General features: G+C 52.2%; 1 protein-coding gene across 3 annotated transcripts in view; it reads left to right on the forward strand.

Annotated features, from left to right (window-relative positions):
- Positions 1-19,449, forward strand: part of Gse1 (Gse1 coiled-coil protein) — a 360,758-nt gene that overhangs the window by 125,646 nt on the left and 215,663 nt on the right. For all 3 annotated transcript variants that reach the window (XM_031341584.1, XM_031341582.1, XM_031341583.1), the window contains exon 2: positions 6,346-6,535. In XM_031341584.1, coding sequence (XP_031197444.1) covers positions 6,346-6,535 — 190 coding nt within the window. The remainder of the gene's footprint in view (positions 1-6,345; positions 6,536-19,449) is intronic.

Genomic DNA, 19,449 nt, shown 5'->3' on the forward strand with positions numbered 1-19,449 from the left:
ACTCCATTAATGTGAAATGTCCCCAGTAGGAGAGCGTATAAAGGCAGAATAGTGCAGTGGCTGCAGAGGCTGGGGGGTGGGGGAGGGGGAAAGGAAGCAGGGGACTGAGAGAGAAGACTGACTTCCAGGAGTTTGGGAGAATGGAAGGAGGCTCCCAGGGTGTCCCCAGGGTTAACTGGATAAAATGTTCTAACATGATACAACTCCACAATTTTTCAAAAAGCTATTAACTCAAACTACTTATTTATATTACATGTATTTAGCGTGTGTGGCGGGGAAGGGGGAACAATTACACGTGCCACAGTATGCTTGGGGAGGTCAGCAGGCAAGTTGAAGGAGTCAGTCCCCCCACTCCCTTTCCATTCCCCTCCCCCTCTCCTTCCCTTTCCTCTTCTTCCTCCCCTCCCCCTCCCCCCCTCTCCATCTCTCTCTTTCTCTCTCTCCTTCTGCTGTGGGTTCAGTGAATTGAACTCAGATCATCAGCCTTGGCAGTAAGTACCGTTACCAACTAAGCCATCTCGCCGGCCCCAGGACTGCAAAACTTAATACTTGCTGCTGAATGGGCTGTGGGTTCAATCCCCAACACGGAAAAAAAGATTCTATAAATTATATAGTATATGAATTTATTTTGGTAAAACATAAGATAGTAAAGATTACCAATGTAGAGACCTTGTGAGCTGATACAAATTACCTACATAGGATTGGGTCCTTTATAGAACACACATACATATGCACACACATGCACAGTATGTACATGCATGCATGCAAACACAAACATACATGTGCATACATATACACATGCATATACACATGTGCACACATACACACATACAAACACACATGTGCACACAAAATGCCCTTCTCCTTTTGAACGGGGATACGATGTCAGCTTCTTCCCTCCCCTCCTGACTTTATTTGGTACGACATTCTCAAAACCCACATGAGTTCCCTGGAGAAAGAAGGATGATGATAAGATTCCATGAGGGACTTGGGAGGCACCCCTTTTTATTTTGGAAAGCCATTAGGAATGTCCTTCTTCGGCCCTAGCTACTAACTGACCAATGCTAACACAGTGGGTGCTGCCTGTGGAGGTTCAGGGACCATGGCATTTATCCAGCTAGCCATTCAAAGCCAGGGATGCCTTATAAGTGGCTCTATGATGCTGTGATTGTCAGGGTCCCCTGAGAAGGGCATGGGAGGCCAATAGTGTATGTATGCTTCAGGCATCATAGCAAAGAGGGTGATCCAGGCAGAGGAGACCAGCTAGGCAGCCCAGGGATGCTTTCTGTTAGGAGTCATGTTCAATCTGGCTATGGGAGGGTGAGCAAGGATGGCTTTCAGTTCAGTTGAGATCCTTCCTTTAGGGGTAGAGTTGGAGGGGGTGAGGGGCTCAGCATGTGGTGATCTACAGCCCTTCCTCACACATCCATCGACCCTGATCAAGCTGGCGCTAGAGAGACATGAAATTCTCTCGCTTCTAGCAACAGTTCCTGTAGCATAGCAAGAGAGAGCTAGACCAGAAGAGAGACTAGCATGTGGCCCTCTGATCCAGGCTCACACTGCTGGGCAGACAGCAGGACCAGGTTACACATGGTTCTAGAGCTTAGCACTTGGCAGTGCAGGGACCTGTAAAGGTGTCCATGCCAGGGACTCATTCCACACAGGCCGTGGTCTGGGATATTGATGTCTAGGACAGAGGGCTGTTGTGAACGGCCCCTTCCAAGATGCTCTGGACATGTGTACTCTGTTCTCTAGTCTCTGTCCCCAGGTGGGCCTTGCTGGGGGACTCAGGAGCTCTGTGTATGACTTTGAGAGATACAGCACAACTCCAAAGCCCTGCCTTACATCCCTACCTGTATGCAAATCATTTCTCAGTTGTCAGTGTTTCCTAACAAAGAGCAAAGAGGATACATCTTCTAAAGGCAGCAGCAGATACTTCCAGAAGCACGAGGTGAAAGGCGGGGCTGGCGTCCTGCAGCCATGCCTGCTTAGCGCTCTAATTTGGTTCAGGGTCTTGCCCTGTGGGGTGGTTCGTGGCACCCTGAGAAAGGGCAGATATCTGTCCTAGCCCTTTTGTCACAATAGCACACAATATACCTGCTGCCCCACTTCTAGGAAAAGCTTACCAGACACCTGTCACTGGCATATGGAGTGGGTGGGTAGACAGGTGGGTGGGAGGTGAATGGGTGATGACTGATGGTGGATAGATGAAGGATGGATTGGTAGATGGATGGATGAGTGGTGGATGGATCAATGATGGATGATAACAGGTGAGTGGAGTGAATATGTGGATGGTAGGTAGGTGGATGGAATGAATAGATGGATGGTGGATAGATGGGAGAATGGACAGATAAAATGGTGGATGGAGTATTAGGGTTTCCTAGAGGAACAGAATGGATAGCACACACACACCTCACACAAACATATACACATATATACACACACACCACACATACAGGCAGACATGTATACATACATATACACGTATACATACACACAGACACACACCACACACTACACATATACACACATACACACATATACATATACACACATATACATACATACCACACACACACACACACAGACACAGGGGGGTTGTTAATTAGAGTGGCTTACAGGCTGTGTAAGAAAGCCCAAGAATCCAGTAATTGTTCAGCCCATAAAGTTGGATATCTCAGCTGATCTTCAGTCTTTGTTGTAATCCCAAAGAAGTCGGCTCTAACGCCAGTGAAACAGGAGTGAAGGCAAGTGGGCAAAGCAAGTAATTCCTTCTTCCATGTCCTTTATATGGGGCCATCACTGGACATTGTGGTACAGATTTAAAGTAGATTTTCCTACTTCAAATAATTCAGTCAAGGCCAATACCAATCCCTTAGAGGTGTACCTAGCTACTGGGTCTTAGTTAATTCCAGGTGTAGTCAAGCTGACAACCAAGAGTAGTCATCACAGATGGGTAGATGGAGGATAATAGATGGATGGATGGATGGATGGATGGATGGACGGACGGACAGATGGATGGATAGATGAGTGGATGGATGGACAGAAAGACGGATGGATGGACGGATGGACAGATGGACGGATGGATGGATGGATGGGTACAATGGATGTATGTATGGGTGGGTGGGTGGATGGATGGATGGTGGATGGATGGATGAATGGATGGATGGATGGATGGGTAAGATGGATGTATGGATGGGTGAATGGGTGGATGGATGGTGGATGGATGGATAGACGGATGGATGGATAGATGGATGGATGGGTGGGTGGATGGATGGGTAAGATGTATGGATGTATGGATGGGCAGATGGATAGATGGGATAGGTGGATGGATGAGTGGGTGGGTAGATGGATAGATGGACGAATGTTTGTATGTATATATGTATGTATGTGTGGGTGGGTAGGTGGATGGATGGGTGGATGGATAAATGGATGGATTGGTGGGTAGATAGACAGATGGATAGATGGGTTGGGTGAATGGATGGACAGATGGGCTTGTGGCTAGTTGGCTGGGTGGATGAGTGGATAGGGGAACAGATAAGAGAGTGTGCAAAAGTGTGAGTTAAGAGCTAAACTGGGCCCAATCACATGGTTCTTGGTGTGGCATTTCCCACACCCAAGTTACTTCCCTTCCCTGGCAAACCCTACTCCCCTTGAAGGCCAAGTTCACAGCCCACCTGCTCCAGGAAGCCCTTCTGGATCTCGCAGCTCTTGAGGAGTGTCCCCCACCAGCCTCTGCAGCACTGACCCTGTACTCTGCCCCTGCCCATGCCTCTCACCTCTTGTCTTCTGTTCTCTGTTTAAAAGCTTCATCCCCCTGTTGCTTCATAGCTGACTGAGGTCACAGACAAGCACTTCAAAGTTCAAAGCCCCAATTACCGTGCAAGTTCAGACAGCTCACTTTTGCAACTCCCTGGCAAGGGGGTGTCTGGAAGGACTGTGTGATTCTGTGTAAAGGCTTGGACTGGTGCCAGCACATGGTAGGTGTTCAGCAGAGAACATTTTTTTTTTTTGCTTTTGTTCTCTGCTAGACACACTACCAACAGCCACTTTTACACCTACAGCCCCTTCCTAGGTGTGCAAAGCGTTACCCAGTTACTTTGCCCCAGCAGAACCCTGCTGGTTCCTCCACTCCAGGAGAAAAAGTAGGTCAAAGGTATGGTATATGGAGCAGGTACAGGGCGTTCACAATCCTCGGCTTCCCTCCAGTCCATCTCCAGGGGCTACCACAAGCAAGGATACTGCCGGGTTTGACTCTGGCAGCAGGAGTCCCTGGCTGGCAGTATAACCTTCTGCCACCCCTCATGGATGGCAACCCTGGGACTCAGAATAGGGCCCCAATCTGTGCTCAGGGGTTCCTGCTACAGTGATAGACTCCCCCCGCCCCCGCCCCAGGTCCCAAGGAAAGAATAAATGAATGAAGAAATGATGTGTACGGCCTGATGCAGTGCCCCCTGGCTCCAGCCTGCATGCCTGCCGTGGAGTTTGGTGGGGCAGTGGCTGGGCAATGTCTCCATATGGATGCTATAAATTAAAGCGTTCCAGGAAACAGCACAGTAAATTCATCTGCCTCTTGCCTGCAGGGCTGGTGGGGGCTGCGCTCGCCTCAGGAACTCTGAACATCCATCTCACTTAGGGTGCTACTCCTACAGAACTAAGCCCTGGGAGAAGAAAACACGAAAAAAAAAAATTAAAAATAACTGGATGAACAGAAAATGACTTCTTACCAACCCTGTACTCTCAGTGGGGAAGAGGGAGAGCCACCAGCTGGGCCTGGCTCGCTGTGGTCCAAATGGCCTAGCAGGGGCTGAGCTGTCCCCAGCCGCCCCCTGCCTAGACCTGGGAATCTTCCTGGCCTGGGTTAACCCTGTTCGTGACTTGTCTCCTTTACTGAGGCCGCTTCTGAAATTTCAGTTTTCTCAGCCTTGAAAGAATAGTCACGGTTACAGGCAGAAAGAGGTGTATATGTTGGGTGGGTCGGGGGATTAGAAGGGTGATGGCCAGGAACAACTGGGATGTGGCGGTTGGGACATTTTGTATTTCTAGAATGGATATGGTGTGTGTGTGTGTGTGTGTGGTAACTGGTGAATTCTTTGTTGAGTACATGCGTCCACAACTTAAATATGCATGGGAAAGGGCCAGTGAGACAGCTCTTCAAGGGAACATGTGTGAGATAGCTCATCGAGGGAACGTGCATGCTAGCAAGCATCAGGACATGCGTGCATCTGATCCCTGGTACCTGACATGGTGGAAGGAGAGGACTGACCCCCGTATATTGTGCTTTGATTTTTCAAGCCTAACTCAACCAAGTTGGGTGTGCTGGTGGGGGTTGGTTGCCTGCATGCAGATGGGTGTCTCTGTAGAGATTGGATGGCGTGGCAGTAGCTGTACCCAGCAGCCTGGAGTGAGATTTGGGAATTCCACGGAGGTGTGCCGACACTGAGGGTGTCTGGTTTCCAAGGCTACTTACCTAGCATGTGTTCTCTTTGACTCCCACGATGCAGGGACTTAGAAATGTATAGAACCAAAAGCCGGACAGTGGTGGCACATGCCTTTAATCCTAGCACTTGGGAGGCAGAGGCAGGCGGATTTCTGAGTTCGAGGCCAGCGTGGTCTACAGAGTGAGTTCCAGGACAAGCCAGGACAAAACAGAGAAACCCTGTCTAGAAAAAAAAAACAAAAAACAAACAAACAAAAAAATGTATAGAACCCGCTGTGTAAGGAAGTGAGCCCAAGCAAATGCATGCTATAAGGGGAAGAAGCTAAGCAGTAGCTCCCCCAAAGACCATAAGGATGGGGTCCCTGGTTTCCTGAACCCTCTCCAGTAACTTTGTGCAGTGGGGAACTTCCCTCTGCCTGACATTCACAATAGGATTGAATGGATGCCGCCTGGTCTCGAAGAGACTGTTCCCCAACGGACTTGGAGACATGACACCCCCCTAATCTGTAGGGTACAGCTGAGATGGCCACCCCATCTTCCCAAGTTGAACACCAAAGGTCCTGTGCTATAGTGCATGGTAGCATACAGACATCTCCGGGGGCGGGCTGCGTAAGACTGAACCTCGGAGCATCTCTCCCTGTTCCCTTTTAAACCCTCATCAGGGTGGCCATCAGAAGCTAGGGGCTTCTGTGTCAAGACGTCAAGAGATAGACACACATAGTATTACAGTGTCCAGTGTAAGCCTGAGGATCCTGGCCAGACAATGAGAGTCTACAGTCCTTGCTGTCATGCCAGCTCAGCTGAACTGCTGACCCTCCAGAGAGGTCAGGCCACAGCAAGGAGGAAACAGAAAGACAGCCCAAGGCCTCTCTCCTTCCTGACTCATTTGTCTTCTTTCCTTGCAGGTTACCTCAGCTCCTCTGGAGGCACCTGCAATTGTCCATGCTCCTGCACCAGAGCCCGAGCTACAGCCAGTGCCCCCCACAGACAGTCTATCCAGGGGCACCAGGACCACCCAGGAGCCGCTGCCAGTGTCAAGCCAGCAGAGCAGCCGGGACAGCTGGGATGGAGACGGAGTAGATCTCACAGCCACAGGTAGAAGAACATTTTGCGTCTCTCCACATGGGCTGGGCCTGAGCCTGCCCATGGGCTGCAGCTCTGGAGGCTGAGTTGGGACACTGAGTTCAGAGCAGAGTTCCACCACATGTCCTTGGCGTATAGGGCTCGAGTTGGCTTCCTGGGGTTTGGAGAATTCTCTTCATGTTCCGTGATGAATTTGCCTGCGCAGTGACTGTTCGTTCAAGCTTGTAAATGTCACTGCAGCAAACATGAGCCTGCAGGTAGTTTCCGGGGAAAGTGGGTATGAGGACCAACTGACCTAGTCTCCTGTGAAGGTTTCCATAGTGCCGGGCCAGCAGGTGTCTGGACGGCTGTGTTGAGGCTTCCCGGGTGGATGGCCTTGGGGGCCTAAGGGGCTTCAGACACTGGCAGGTGTGGATAGAGTGGCCATATAGAAAAGGGGATGCAGGGAAGATGCTGCCAGAGACTGGCACCCCTTTTTCCCCACATGTACACATTTACCCAACATGCTCAGAATCTTACATCTCTGAACTGCCATGGTAGCGGGCGGGCCTGGCTTCCATAGCCTGTGGCATCTGGTACCAAGGGAAGTGTTGTGTGTGGGCCTCAGCACTCGGCACTACTGGCTGCCTCGAGTCAGTAGGCAGAACGTTTGCTTGCGTGGGCAGCATCTCCTTTAGTTCCACAGGCATGCCCTGTGGAAACCAGGGTACTCTGAGTTGACATAAGCCCTTCAAGGTCTAGGACATGCCTTTCTGGATTGAGTCTTGAAAACATGCTGTATTTCCTATCCACCCCCCAACCCCACCCACAGGCAAAGTCTACCCTGAGATGTGTCTGTGGGGGCCTGAGAATGTTCCTGGTGACTAAAATACCCAAAGCAGGCCAGCCCCTCATGGAGCTCTACAAGGGAGCCAGCCAGTGTGTGGTGCACCCCAGGCTTTGGGCTAAGGGACCTTTAGCTATCCTCTGACTCCTAAACTAAGTCTGTGAGATGTGCCCGGTGACTGGTAGGCCATCACCTTCTGTGACACCGAGTCAAGCAGAGGTTTGTGTTTGTGTTTGTGTGTGTCAGCAAAACAGTGTGCAGTGGGCTCAGAGAGCCCGAGGCGCCCACCCTTGCTACCCAGCAGTGGTGGAGTACTGGAATTTGAACCCTGTGTCTGGCTTCTACCACCTATTTAACTCTGATCCAGAAAGTTCCAGGTCACAAGTTTTGGGGGTGGACATTTCAATTTCCACTAAGGAGCCCGGCTTGGAGCGTCTGGGGATAGGCATCATCACTTCTGTGTCCCCAAAGGTGACTCCTGGGTGGCTACAACCTGACTCATTCTGGAGGCTGCACCGGGTGGGGGAGGGAGAGAGGAAGAAAGGGGAGAGCTCCCTGAGAGTCAAGAAGCCAAGGTGCAGGGTCAGGGGGAACAGCCCTGCTGTCAGCCCTGCTGACCAGAGCTGGGGACCAGGTCAGTAGACAAAGAGGACTGGCTGGCAGTCCTGCCCTACAGTGACAGGCTGGGCAGGGCTCCGGGCCCCCGTCTGCCAGCTGCTCCCACCAGGATGGATGGCTCAGGGCAGCTTCTAGCCAAGAAGGCCAGGAGCATGGTCTATAGTCAGGTCCCATGGGGGCAGCTGCACCGCTCGGAATCTGACGGTGACTGATGGATTATCATACACCTGCCACCTCTCATCCAGCAGTGGGCGGCATGGCTCACACCAGCTGTGCACTGTTTGCCTGCAGCAGGGCCAGTCACATGGGACATGGAGATGGGCTACATGTGGTGCACGTGCAAACACGTTCATAGATACACACAGAGACAATGGATGAGAACCTCCCCACCACGGACAAACATATATAGCGCCAGTAAGTATACACGTAAATACAGGTGCTCAAACATATGGGATAGACATGGACATGCGTATATACACATGGGTTCGTACCAACACACACAGATACGCTGACACAGGTGCATACATACAAATACCAAGATGTGAAGACTACAGAACACAGAGAAAGAGAAGAGTCTGTGGGCCCCACAGACTCGCCAACACCCGATCACTTTCATAGTATGTGGGTCAGTCCTCCTAGCAGGTATATGCACAGGCCTCATGACTGTGTCCCATGTGTGTATGCATAGACACTGTCTAGACCCTGTACTCCACAGTAGCCACCGACACCGACACCAACATCCATTCGTACTGACAGGTGATACACGGAAGCCCTGTGCACATCTGAAGCACACAGGGGTGCATACACAGACTGCCCACAAGCATGCAGACTCCTGCTCAGGACACACTCTCATACACACACCTATCTTATGCACACACACACACACACACACACACACACACACACACACACATACACATATACACACACACACTTTTTAGAGCTTAGCTACAGGGAAGCCTCTGGAGTCCCAACTATGGTAGCTTCAGCCAGTTCTGACTTGCACAGTCTTCTCTGGGGGTGGTTGGTCAGGGCAAGAAGGGAACATCTACTTTCTGGCAGGGCTGTAAACACCTCAGCCAGCCATTCCTCAATGCTGCTTCCCTGCAAGTTTTCTCTATATGGAGCTAGTTGGGGAAAGGCCTGGGCCAGGCCAGGGCTCCCAGGAATTCTTGTGCAAAGCAATGACTTTGGAGCCATTGGGTTCTACTCAGCAGGATTCCAGGATTCATAGGATCTGGTGTTACTTAGGGAACAGGGCCACCTCTACACAAGGGATGGAATTGTCCTTGGTGAAGCTTCCGGGTGGCTAACCAAACTTTGTATGGGCAGTGTCGACTCAGAGGCGCCGCATTACGAGAGTCACTGGCTGGTTGTAGGCCCAGTTCTGGGCCATGGGGGAGTGGACCAGCACCTGTCAGGCACCTTGGGCCCACTTTTCCATCCTCTGAGGACCAAAGCCACAGTTCCTTTAGCAAACAAGTCCTGAAGGAACCTTAGCCTGGTATGCAGTCCCTTGTGCAGAGAAGGGTGTCGTTTGATGCCTTGGGTGGGCAGCCTTCCCTGCAATGTGAGGGCACTTGACTCTGTCAACAGCCTTGAGTCTCTGTTTGGAACAAGAGCCATTTTAATGCGCATGTATGAGGAAGCTGGCAAGGCAGGAGAGGGCTCTCAAAGCAGTTGTCCTTGTGCCGAGCAAAGGCTCCTTGGAGTGGAAGCGATTCTACATGCTCCACAATGGCAGGAGGGAGACGGCCTTAGTATCACAGTGGGTCCATGCCCTAGTCTTAAGTTGCAAACTTCAGGGCCTCCAGAGGCCTTAGCTGCTCCGACTGCAGAATAGCCACTGTGAAATGAGGCCGTCCAACTGAGTCAGCGTCAGGGGCATGGCACAAATGTTAAGACTCGGCGATAGCTGCTAGGCAAGGTTGTATAGGTTACACACTGTACAACAGCAGTGCGTGTCATTCTCGACTCGGAATGTCCTTCCTGCGTGGCCGAGGGAGTGATGGTGGCTTTGCATGTCCTTTCTGGGTTGTGTAGCAGTTTCTCGAATGTGTCGGGTTTCTCATATCAGCAGAGACAGCAGAAGCCGAAGTCCCCACTGGTGAGCTGAACTATGTGTGTTAAAAACCATGGCCAGCCACTCTGGTCCCAGCCCCCCTTTCTCAGCTGCATGTCAGCATCATTACCAGTGGTCAGACCAGGCATGTGTGCCCCTCGGATGGGGCTTCATAAGACCTACCCAGAGAGAACTGGGGCCTAGCTATGTGCATAAATGGCTACCAGAGTTTGTGGCCACATTCCCACCCTCTCCAGATGCCGGCGTCTACACACTGCAGTGGATAGTGGAGGACACCACATTCTCACCAGCACACAGGTGCAGAAGCCTGGCTGCCACACGCTAGTTTACCCACGGGTACCATAACTGCCTGTGTTACTCCCTTGTTACTGTGATCCAACACCTGACAAAAGCTGCCTATAAGCAGGGAAGGGTTTTCTCAGCTCAGGATTCCAGGCTACAGTGGTGGGGAAGGCTTGACCGGAGGAGCAGCCAGCCTACAGGAGGAGTCACATGGCATCCCCAGTCAGGAAGCCGAGAGGAGAATGCTTCTGTGTGGCTCACTTTCTCCCTCGTATCCAATCCAGGACCGGCATTCAGGCAGCGTCTCCCTTGCTTAGTTAATCCAATCTAGAAAATCCCTTACAGCCATGCCCAGAGGTTTGTCTAGTAGGTGATTCAAGATCCAGTCAAGCCAGGCAGTGGTGGTGCACGCCTTTAATCCCAGCACTTGGGAGGCAGAGGCAGGAGGATTTTTGAGTTGGAGGCCAGCCTGGTCTACAGAGTGAGTTCCAGGACAGCCAGGGCTACACAGAGAAACCCTGTCTCAACAAACAAACAAAAACAAACAGACAAAAGATCCAGTCACGCTGACAGTCAGTATTAACCATCACATTACCCGCCATTGGGAAGGAAAGCCGCTCCTCCCCTCGTGGGCCAGGCAGTGATGTCAGGTGCTGTGTAGAGGCACTGCAGTGGGTAGGAGAGCTGTAGCCATTGCACTGTCTCTTGCTGCACAGCCTTTGTTGCTTGAAGACTCCTCCCATCCCTCATCATGTAGGCTATCACCTGACCTGCCCCGCCCCCACCCTACCCAGAGATGCCAGCTTACTATTGGCTGCCGGGATAAATCTTGAGCTGGGCATATCTCACACACACACACATACACACACACACCTGTGATGTGATCCCCCACACTAAGGAGGCTGAGGCAGGAGCCTGGACTATATGGTCTCATCCAGGTCTCACTGAGGGAATCCCAAGATGGACAGGGTTAGTTTCTGAGAAGCTACAGGGAAAGCCTGGTCCTCCTTCTAGAACATTCCTTGGCTATCAACCCTCATGCCTGTCTTCAGGGCCTACAATCCAGAACAGCTGACCCTCTCCTACCTGACTCAGCTACCATAATCTCCCTGTGGCTGACCTAGGCCACCCTTGCTGCTCACCTGTCTCCCAAGCAGCTGCTCAGTAGCTGCTGCTGCAGCCTGCACCCAACTGGGCTCAAGGATCAGGACTGGAAAGCTTAATGGGTTTGTTATTCCACTGACCCTGACACCATGTCAAAATTGCTGGGTTGTTCAGGACAGGAGTGGACAGATGTGGTGAGGAATGCTCCGCTGTGGAGGTCCTGCTTGGGTGACAGGGTTCTTCAGGTCCCTACACTCCTGGCTTTGCATTTCAGGTCCAGGACGGGCTTTGTGCTCCCTTCCCAGCAGCCCCTTGGAAGGACCTGGAAAGCCCTTGACACCACAGCTATGATAAGGCACTGTTACTGTGTGAGGAGAAGAGAGGCTGGGCAGAGCTCTGTCTCTGCACCAGACGGCCACTCTCCTTGGCAGCATGTCTCAAGCTCTGGAGCCTTGAGCCTATGTCCTGCCTAGGCTACTAAGGCCCTGTTTCCTGGTTCTGAGACTACCATGGGGACTCCCACTGTCCTCAGGTCCTGAGCTGCTCTGCAGCAGGGAATGGGATCTGACCTTGCAGCATGGTGTAGCCTCTTTGGGGACACCGTTGTCAGGCCTCTGTTGGGGGACATCTTTCGTCAGGACCCATGGGAGACCTGGCCTCTGTGGGGACATTCCTTAACTGGCCCTTGTGGGGGACACCCCTTGCCTGGCCTTCTATACCTTCTAGGTACAGGCTGGGTTTAAGGTTCCTCAGAGCTTCTCCCTGCTTCTGCTGCCTATCCATCCATCAGTCTGCCTGTCTGTCTGTCTTCCTGTCTCCAACCTACTTCCCAGAGCCCTCTGGGAACAGCACTGTGCCAGGCCTTCTTTGTGCCATCTTCCTACCTCAAGACTGGCTCCATGCCGGGCAGTGGTGGCTCATGCCTTTAATCCCAGCACTTGGGAGGAAGAGACAGGCAGATTTCTGAGTTCAAGGCCAGCCTGGTCTACAGAGTAAGTTCCAGGACAACCAAAGCTATACAGAGAAACCCTGTCTTGAAAAACAAAAACAAAAAAACAAACAAAAAAATATTGGCTCCATATCTTTTTTGACCCTGAGAGGTGGTGGTGACTCTGGGTTCAGGGGCTCCTCCTGAGAACACAGGTTCTGAGAAACAGGTTCCCTGGGCTGAGCTGCATCTGGTAGACATGACTGTGGGGCCGTGCATTGCTAGAAGTGGACATCCACAAGCGGGCATGCTCGTTCCAACTGACATTCCCATCCCACTCCCCCTTTCCTCCTGTCATGTGTTAAAATACACTGTGTACTGTGCAGCCAGGAGGTGAGCATCTTCACACACATGGATCTGGGCTTCCTGTGTTCTAAGACCTGGCTCTATGAGCTTCTGCTATAAGCCGAATGTCATCTTGTGCTTTGGTTTCCTCATCTGTGGCATAAGGATGCTGCCCAGCCTGTTTGAGTTAAGATTTCTCTCCTGCCGGGCAATGGTGGTGCACACCTATAATCCTAGCACTTTGGAGGTAGAGGCAGGCGGATTTCTGAGTTTGAGGCCAGCCTGGTCTTCAGAGTGAGTTCCAGGACAGCCAGAGCTACACAGAGAAACCCTGTCTTGAAAAATAAAAGTGATAATAATAATAATAAAAAGATTTCTATTCTTGTGATAAAACGCTGACCAAAAGCAACTTGAGAGGGGGCTAGGGGTTTACAGATCCAGTACCAATCCATTGAAGCAAGCCAAGGCAGGATGTAAAGGAGAAGCCACGGAGGAACACTGTTCACTGGCTTGCTCCTCATGGCTTTCTCAAGTCTGCTTTCTTAGAGAATCCAGAACCACCTGCGTAGGGGTGGTACCACCCACAAGGGGCTGGACCCTTCCACATCAATCATCAATCAAAAAGATGCCCCACAGACTTGCCCACAGGCCATCTGATGGAGGAGCTTTCTCGGTTCCCCTTCCTAGATAACTGGAGCTTGTATCAAGTTGACCAAAAATTAACTAGCACGCTGACCAGTAGAAAGCAAGAGGCGGCCTTGTCTGACGTGTAGGGTGACTCCAGCACACAGAAGGAGGACTCTGGCTAGTCACCAGCAACCCTGCCCCTTCCTCTTCTTTGTCAGAAAAATGGACTCTGGTGTAGGCTGCCTCTGTCACCAGGAAGGCAGGGAGGGTACTTAGCTGGCAGAGTGCCCATAGCAGCATGTGGAAAGCCAAGTGTGGTGATACAAGGCACAGACAGGTTCTGCCTGTGGTTGGGGAGCCACAGCTGCTCCAGGGGGTGTAGAGCGGGCGCAGATCCCTGCACATCACGCTTAGTACACTTCTCTGCAGCAGGACCTCCTAGGCATCTGTCATAGATCTCACTGTGCTGTCCTCTCCTTTGGGTACTACCAGTAGAGCTGGGATCCAGTGCCTGGTTCCCACTTGCAGGGACTTTTATCCTCTTGGGAATGTCTCATAATGATGGAGGCATGGCTTACAAGTCAGGGCAGGAAGTCTAGAGGCCTCTGAAGGCACAGGTGGTAAAGAGGCCTTTTATCCAGAGAGAGAAAGCCTGGAGTCTCTCTGAGCACAGTGGGGCTCGAAGGACATAGGCAGAGACCGGCCGTCCCTCCCTCTTTTTCCTTCCCCCTTCCTATTTTAGCAGACATTTTGTTCTGACACAGGGTCTGCTCATGGAGCCCAGGCTGGCCTAGAACTCTCCACCCTCCTGCCTTAGCCTCTAGAGAGCTAAGACGGCAGGCATATACCACCATACTCAGCTGGGCCTGTGTTCCAATGAGCACAGTGACCTTGGGGTGTTCGCTGAGTACTTGGGGAAAGGCTGGCCTCTTGTCAGTGTCCTTAGCACCAATGTCTGATGCCCTCCGCTGTGCTCTCTTCCTCTTTTTAAAAATTGGGTTTTTTTAAGTACATTTTTATTTATTTTTTAATTAGATATTTTCTTTATTTACATTTCAAATGTTATATCCCCTTTCTTGGTTTCCCCGCCGGAAAAAAAATCCCTATTCCCTCCCTGTTTTGTTGTTTTGAGTCAGAGTCTCATGTTGAAGTTCAAGCTGGTCTTGAACTCATGGGTCTGCTGCCGCAGTCTCCTAGTGCTGAGACATAAGCCCATGTCCTCATCCTTGGCAGATCTGCTCTCCGTGTATGATGGCTCCTACCCACTGGGCTATACTGTCTTTTCTACACTTCCTTGGCTGGTGTGTGGTTGTGTGTGCCTGCCAGGACTTTCAATTCTCATAAAACAAAGAGGAGAGGATATGTAGTGTGGGCAGCGGGGAATGGTAACCCAAGTGTTGGCTCAGACCCAGTGTCTTGTGACCAAGGGAGACTTCTGTGCCTGCTGTGCTATGGCCCAGAAGTGTCACCACCAACTGGAACTTCTACCCCAGAAGGTCGGAGCTAGAAATTTTAAATGAAAAAGATAGATTGAGGGGTTTAGGTTGTGGGGTGGGCTCAGTTAGCATGAGGACCTGAGTTCCACTCCTAGCACCCACATAAAAGCTGAGTGTGTTGGTTCACACATGTGGTCCCTTGAACTGGAGAAGGGGAGAAAGGCTGTGGCCCCTGAGGCTTGTTGGTGTCCAGCCTAGCTCTGTTGGTGAGTTCCAGACCAATAAGAGGCCCTGTCTTTAAAAACAAGATAACAAACTAAAGACATCTGACATCAGAGTCTGACCCACACACACGTGTGCACCTGCCCCTGTGTCCCTCCACACAAGCACATAAACACACACAAAGACCGTGCTCGGAGCCACTGAAGTGATGTTTGTGGGCCCTGTGGGTGAAGAGTCATGAGGCCCTAAAGAGACAATGTTGCAACCAGCCTGGCCCACCATTCTGAAGGACACATATATGTGACACTTTCCCTGTGTCCAAGGTGGGGGTGGGGGGTGGAGGGTGTTATGCCAACCATTCAGCTTTTCCCAGTTGCTCACGGGGTTGGTTGCAGACTCTCTCTTCAGCTTCATTTCCATCTGGAGATGCATTCCTTCCTGTTTGTGGGTCTCTTACCTCCATACTGTGCGTGCATGTGCGCACATGTGTGTGTGTGTGTGTATGCATGCATGCACGCGTGCATGTGCATGTGGTTTCATGGGTACTTAGCATCTATTGTGTGCCTCAGATTCTTTAGACCCAGAAGTACACAAGGCAGACGTGTGGCCCGGTGCTCAAGAGCTTCAGAACTCCTGTTTGATGTCAGGGAGGCAACTCCTGTGGCTGGCACAGACAGAAGGCCATGCTGAGAGAATATTCCATGACTTTCCCGTCAAGGGGGTAAAAAGGTTCCAAGGCCTAAGGCATGCTGGCTGGCCTTCACGAAGCAGAGACCATGCTCCCTGTGACTGAGAGCACAAGGGGGTGGGGGGAGGCGACTTGCAAGCTTTCACTGGGTGAATGGGAGCTGGGGTCCATGCAGTAGTGGACAGAGGAAATTGATCTGGAGAGCCCAGATATGTGCATCCAAGTGGCTTCTTACCCAACTCCAGAACTTTCCTTCTCTCTTCAGGGCCTGGGCTGGCCAAGGCCAGTCAGCGTATGTTTCGTTCAGGAGCTCTGAAGTTTGAGTGAACATTATACCCCTGGTAAGGGAGCTATAAGAAGAGCTGCAGAGATGGCCAAATGTTTAAGGGCACTGGCTGGTCTTCTTGCAAAGGACTGGAGTTCAGTTCCCTGCACCCGCATTTAGACAGAGCCCAATGTCAAGTCACTTCAGCCCAGGGAATCTGGCGCCCTCTTCTGGCCGCCAGAGGGACAGCACAAAGGTGGTGCACTTAAACACAGGCAAAACACTCACGCATAGGAAATAAAAATAAACAAAACCAGAAGAAGCAATGCCTTCAGGAAACAGAGGACCCAGCGGTCAGGACCCGGCCAAGGGCACCTCAAGGTCACAGCTGAGCTTGTGCCCTGGAGGATGTTCCTCCAAGCAAACACAAGCCGAGGAACACTATTGTACCATGTGGGTCTGGGAACAGCTTTCTTCCCCGGTTACACTGTTTTCCTGCTGTTGCTGTCACATGTCACCTGGAACTAAGTGCTTCCAAACAGGCCTCTTCTCTTTAGGCTAGAGGTCAGAGCTCTCGGCTGGGTGTCAGGCGAAGGCCTCACAGGTTGCTTCCTCGTGTGTACGACCTTCCTCGAGCCTGCCCCAGCTTCTGAAAGCTCAGCGGTCCTTGGCTTGTGGCCCCCTCCTCACGCTTCTCCATCCTCTCCCACCGTAGCCCTCCCCAACTCTAATAACCCCAGGATTCTATCACACCACCTGGCGTATCTAGCCTCTCCTGCCTAGGGTTTATGTTCTGACTACAGCCATGAGGTCCACTTTGCCCTTTGAGGTGGCACGCTGTTCACAGATTCAGGACAAGATGGTGTCTCGTAGAGCCTGCTGGTCGGCGGTCCAGTCCAGTCAGCCTGGCTGGGCTGACTATATCTTTAGCCTCAAAGTGTACAGGGTACCTGACGTCAGTGAAAGGGGTGGAGAGGACAGGAAGTGTGTCTCTATTCAGGTATTTGCAGGACTCCAGAACTCAGGTGTGATGGAGCATCCTTGTGAGCTGCTGAGTGAGGACAGCCTGCATTTGGACTCTGAAGTTCCCCTATCTGAGCAGGTCAGTAGGGGATGGATTCCTGCCCATCCCAGACAGAGGCTGTGGATGTAGTTTGTCACTGGCCTAGAAGGGGGCACAACCCAGCACAGCCAGAAACAATAGCACTTAGAGTGGGTGAGGTTAGCCCCAGGAACCAGGTTCTGTTTCTGCCCCCCACCACCACCACCACCAGGGTACCTTGGAGACAGCAGGCACATCGCCCTGGCTCCCACTTCCAAATGCATCCAGGGGGACTCCAAGAACATAGAGCTGCCTAGAACCTTGTCCTGGAGCCCCCAGACATTGCCAGCACTGAGAGCACCTGGAGTGCCTCTTTCCTCCAGATGCATCAAGGTGGACCCCAGAAGAGCAGGCTGCAGGGAAAGCACCATGTGGCTGAGGGCTCTAGGGAGAAGGGAGTTCAGAATGGGTCCCTACCAGCTGAATAGGGCAGAGGGGAAGTTCTTTGGAGAGGGACACGAGACCCTAGACCCAGAAATGCTGGAGCCTCCTGTCCCCTCTCTCTCCCGGTAGACTGTGTCCTCTTGTCTCCCATGGGCACCTACAACCCCCATCCCCAAGCAAAGAGCACGGACTAGGCCCTGCAACCCACAGCTCGCCTCAGCCTCCAAGAGCCCACCACTCACTCACCCAGCCTTCTACGCCGTGGAGCTTCCTCCTCTCCAGTATGCCTTTCTCTTCTGAGCCTCCTCCCCTTGTCCCACACATATGCACGTTCTTCCCTAGCACCCCACCCTTGACATTGTTTCTTTGACCTTTGACCTTTGTGCTGACCTCCTGTGGTGCAAGATAGGTGAATGAGGGCTGTCTGGGTGACCTCTCTGGGTCTTAAGGCATAGCTTTCCTCCTCTGTGCACTAAAAGTCTTGGTCAGCCAAGCCTGCTAGAACTCCTGAGGTAGAGTAATCAGGACTATGGGGAAGTGGCCTGTCACCTCTGAGGGCCTGGCCCCCAAGTAGGCCATGCTGGGCTGTGCCAGGCGGGATGGTGGGGAGCAGAAGGAGGAGGCCTGCCTACCCCTGCTGGGCTGAAGCTTGTACCCAGCTCCAAGTGTGGACCTAGCTGGTAAAGGAGCTCAGGGGGATTGAGGGAGGTGGATAGAGAGGCAGAGAGAAGGGAGCCTTCCCCCTCATCCATCCATACCTCTCATGAGTGAGTCCACTGCTGTCCTCACAGGCAGCCAGACCAGGCTGGGCCAGTCACTTCTCATTGACCAGAGGAGCCCAGGAGGGAGTGGGCCCACAGGGAGCCCCAGGAAAAGCCTTCACCAGCTTGGAGGAGGGAGTGTGGGTCTTGGGATGGGTGCCCAGACATCAAGACCTGTAGACAGATGTGGGATGACAGAGGGCTGAGCCCTGACTCAGTGGTGGCAGCGTCCTGGCTCGGGGATACAGAGATGCATGTGGGGTATGAATGTTTGCCCAAGAGGCAGTGCTTTGGGGTCCCACATCCAGCCTAGCAGACTCTAAGTGGTGTGGTGGGATAACGAGCCAACCCTCCTACAGCTTGCCCCAAGGCATGAGCCTCCTCACCCTGCGCACTTTGGAACAGGCTGACCCAGAGCTGACCCTGGCACCAAGCCTGTCCTCAGGATCTAGGTGGCCATTGCTTGTGTGGCTCTAGATTGCCTCAGAAGGAGTCAAGGAAGGTGCTGGGCTCTGGCCTCTCCCCAGCTCCTTTTAGGCCTTTCATTGGTTGCTGTGCGCAGGCTCCTGCACCCCTGAATTCCATGTTTCCTTAAGCTTCGAGGGCAAAGGGCACTTGCCTGACTTCTTTGGTCTGAGCTGGGTGTCCCGGCAGGAGCCCAGGTGTCATGAGCAGAAGAAGCTATTAGTGAGAACTGTGGACAGACGACGATGCTTGCCGACATGGTGGGTCTGTGAACATGTCACCTGTGTGCCCTGCTAGCTGGATGGCCACTCTGCTAAGCCTCGGGGAGTCTGATGGAGACAGTGGCTTTCGCAGGGGATTAAAGACCGAGGAGATCCTAATGAGCTTGTCACCTTGATACCAGTGGCACTTCACCTTCCCTTACCGGAGCCCAGAAGACCATGAAGAGGACCCCCCAGAGCAACATGGTGAAAACAGCCTAGGTGCTTACTGCCAGCCTAGGTGGACGCCCTGGGTTTACCACTGAAAGCTGTATGACTTGGGCTGGCCTCTTGACCTCTCTGGACCTCTTTCCATCCTAACAGAGTTGGCAGTACCCCTGCTGGTTTGTGGGTGGATGGGGCTAATGAGACTCCTGACAGGCTAGCTGCCAGCTTCCTAAATTGTCCTTTTGTTGTTCTTACCCAGTGGCTCTTGAGTCCCAGGGTTACCTCCTAATAAACTCCTTCCCCGCCCCTTCGATTCTATCTCAGCTTTCACAAGTGAGAGGAAACACAGGGACGGCACCGTC

Source organism: Mastomys coucha, unplaced genomic scaffold (genome assembly GCF_008632895.1).
Source record: "Mastomys coucha isolate ucsf_1 unplaced genomic scaffold, UCSF_Mcou_1 pScaffold22, whole genome shotgun sequence".
Lineage (NCBI taxonomy): Eukaryota > Metazoa > Chordata > Mammalia > Rodentia > Muridae > Mastomys > Mastomys coucha.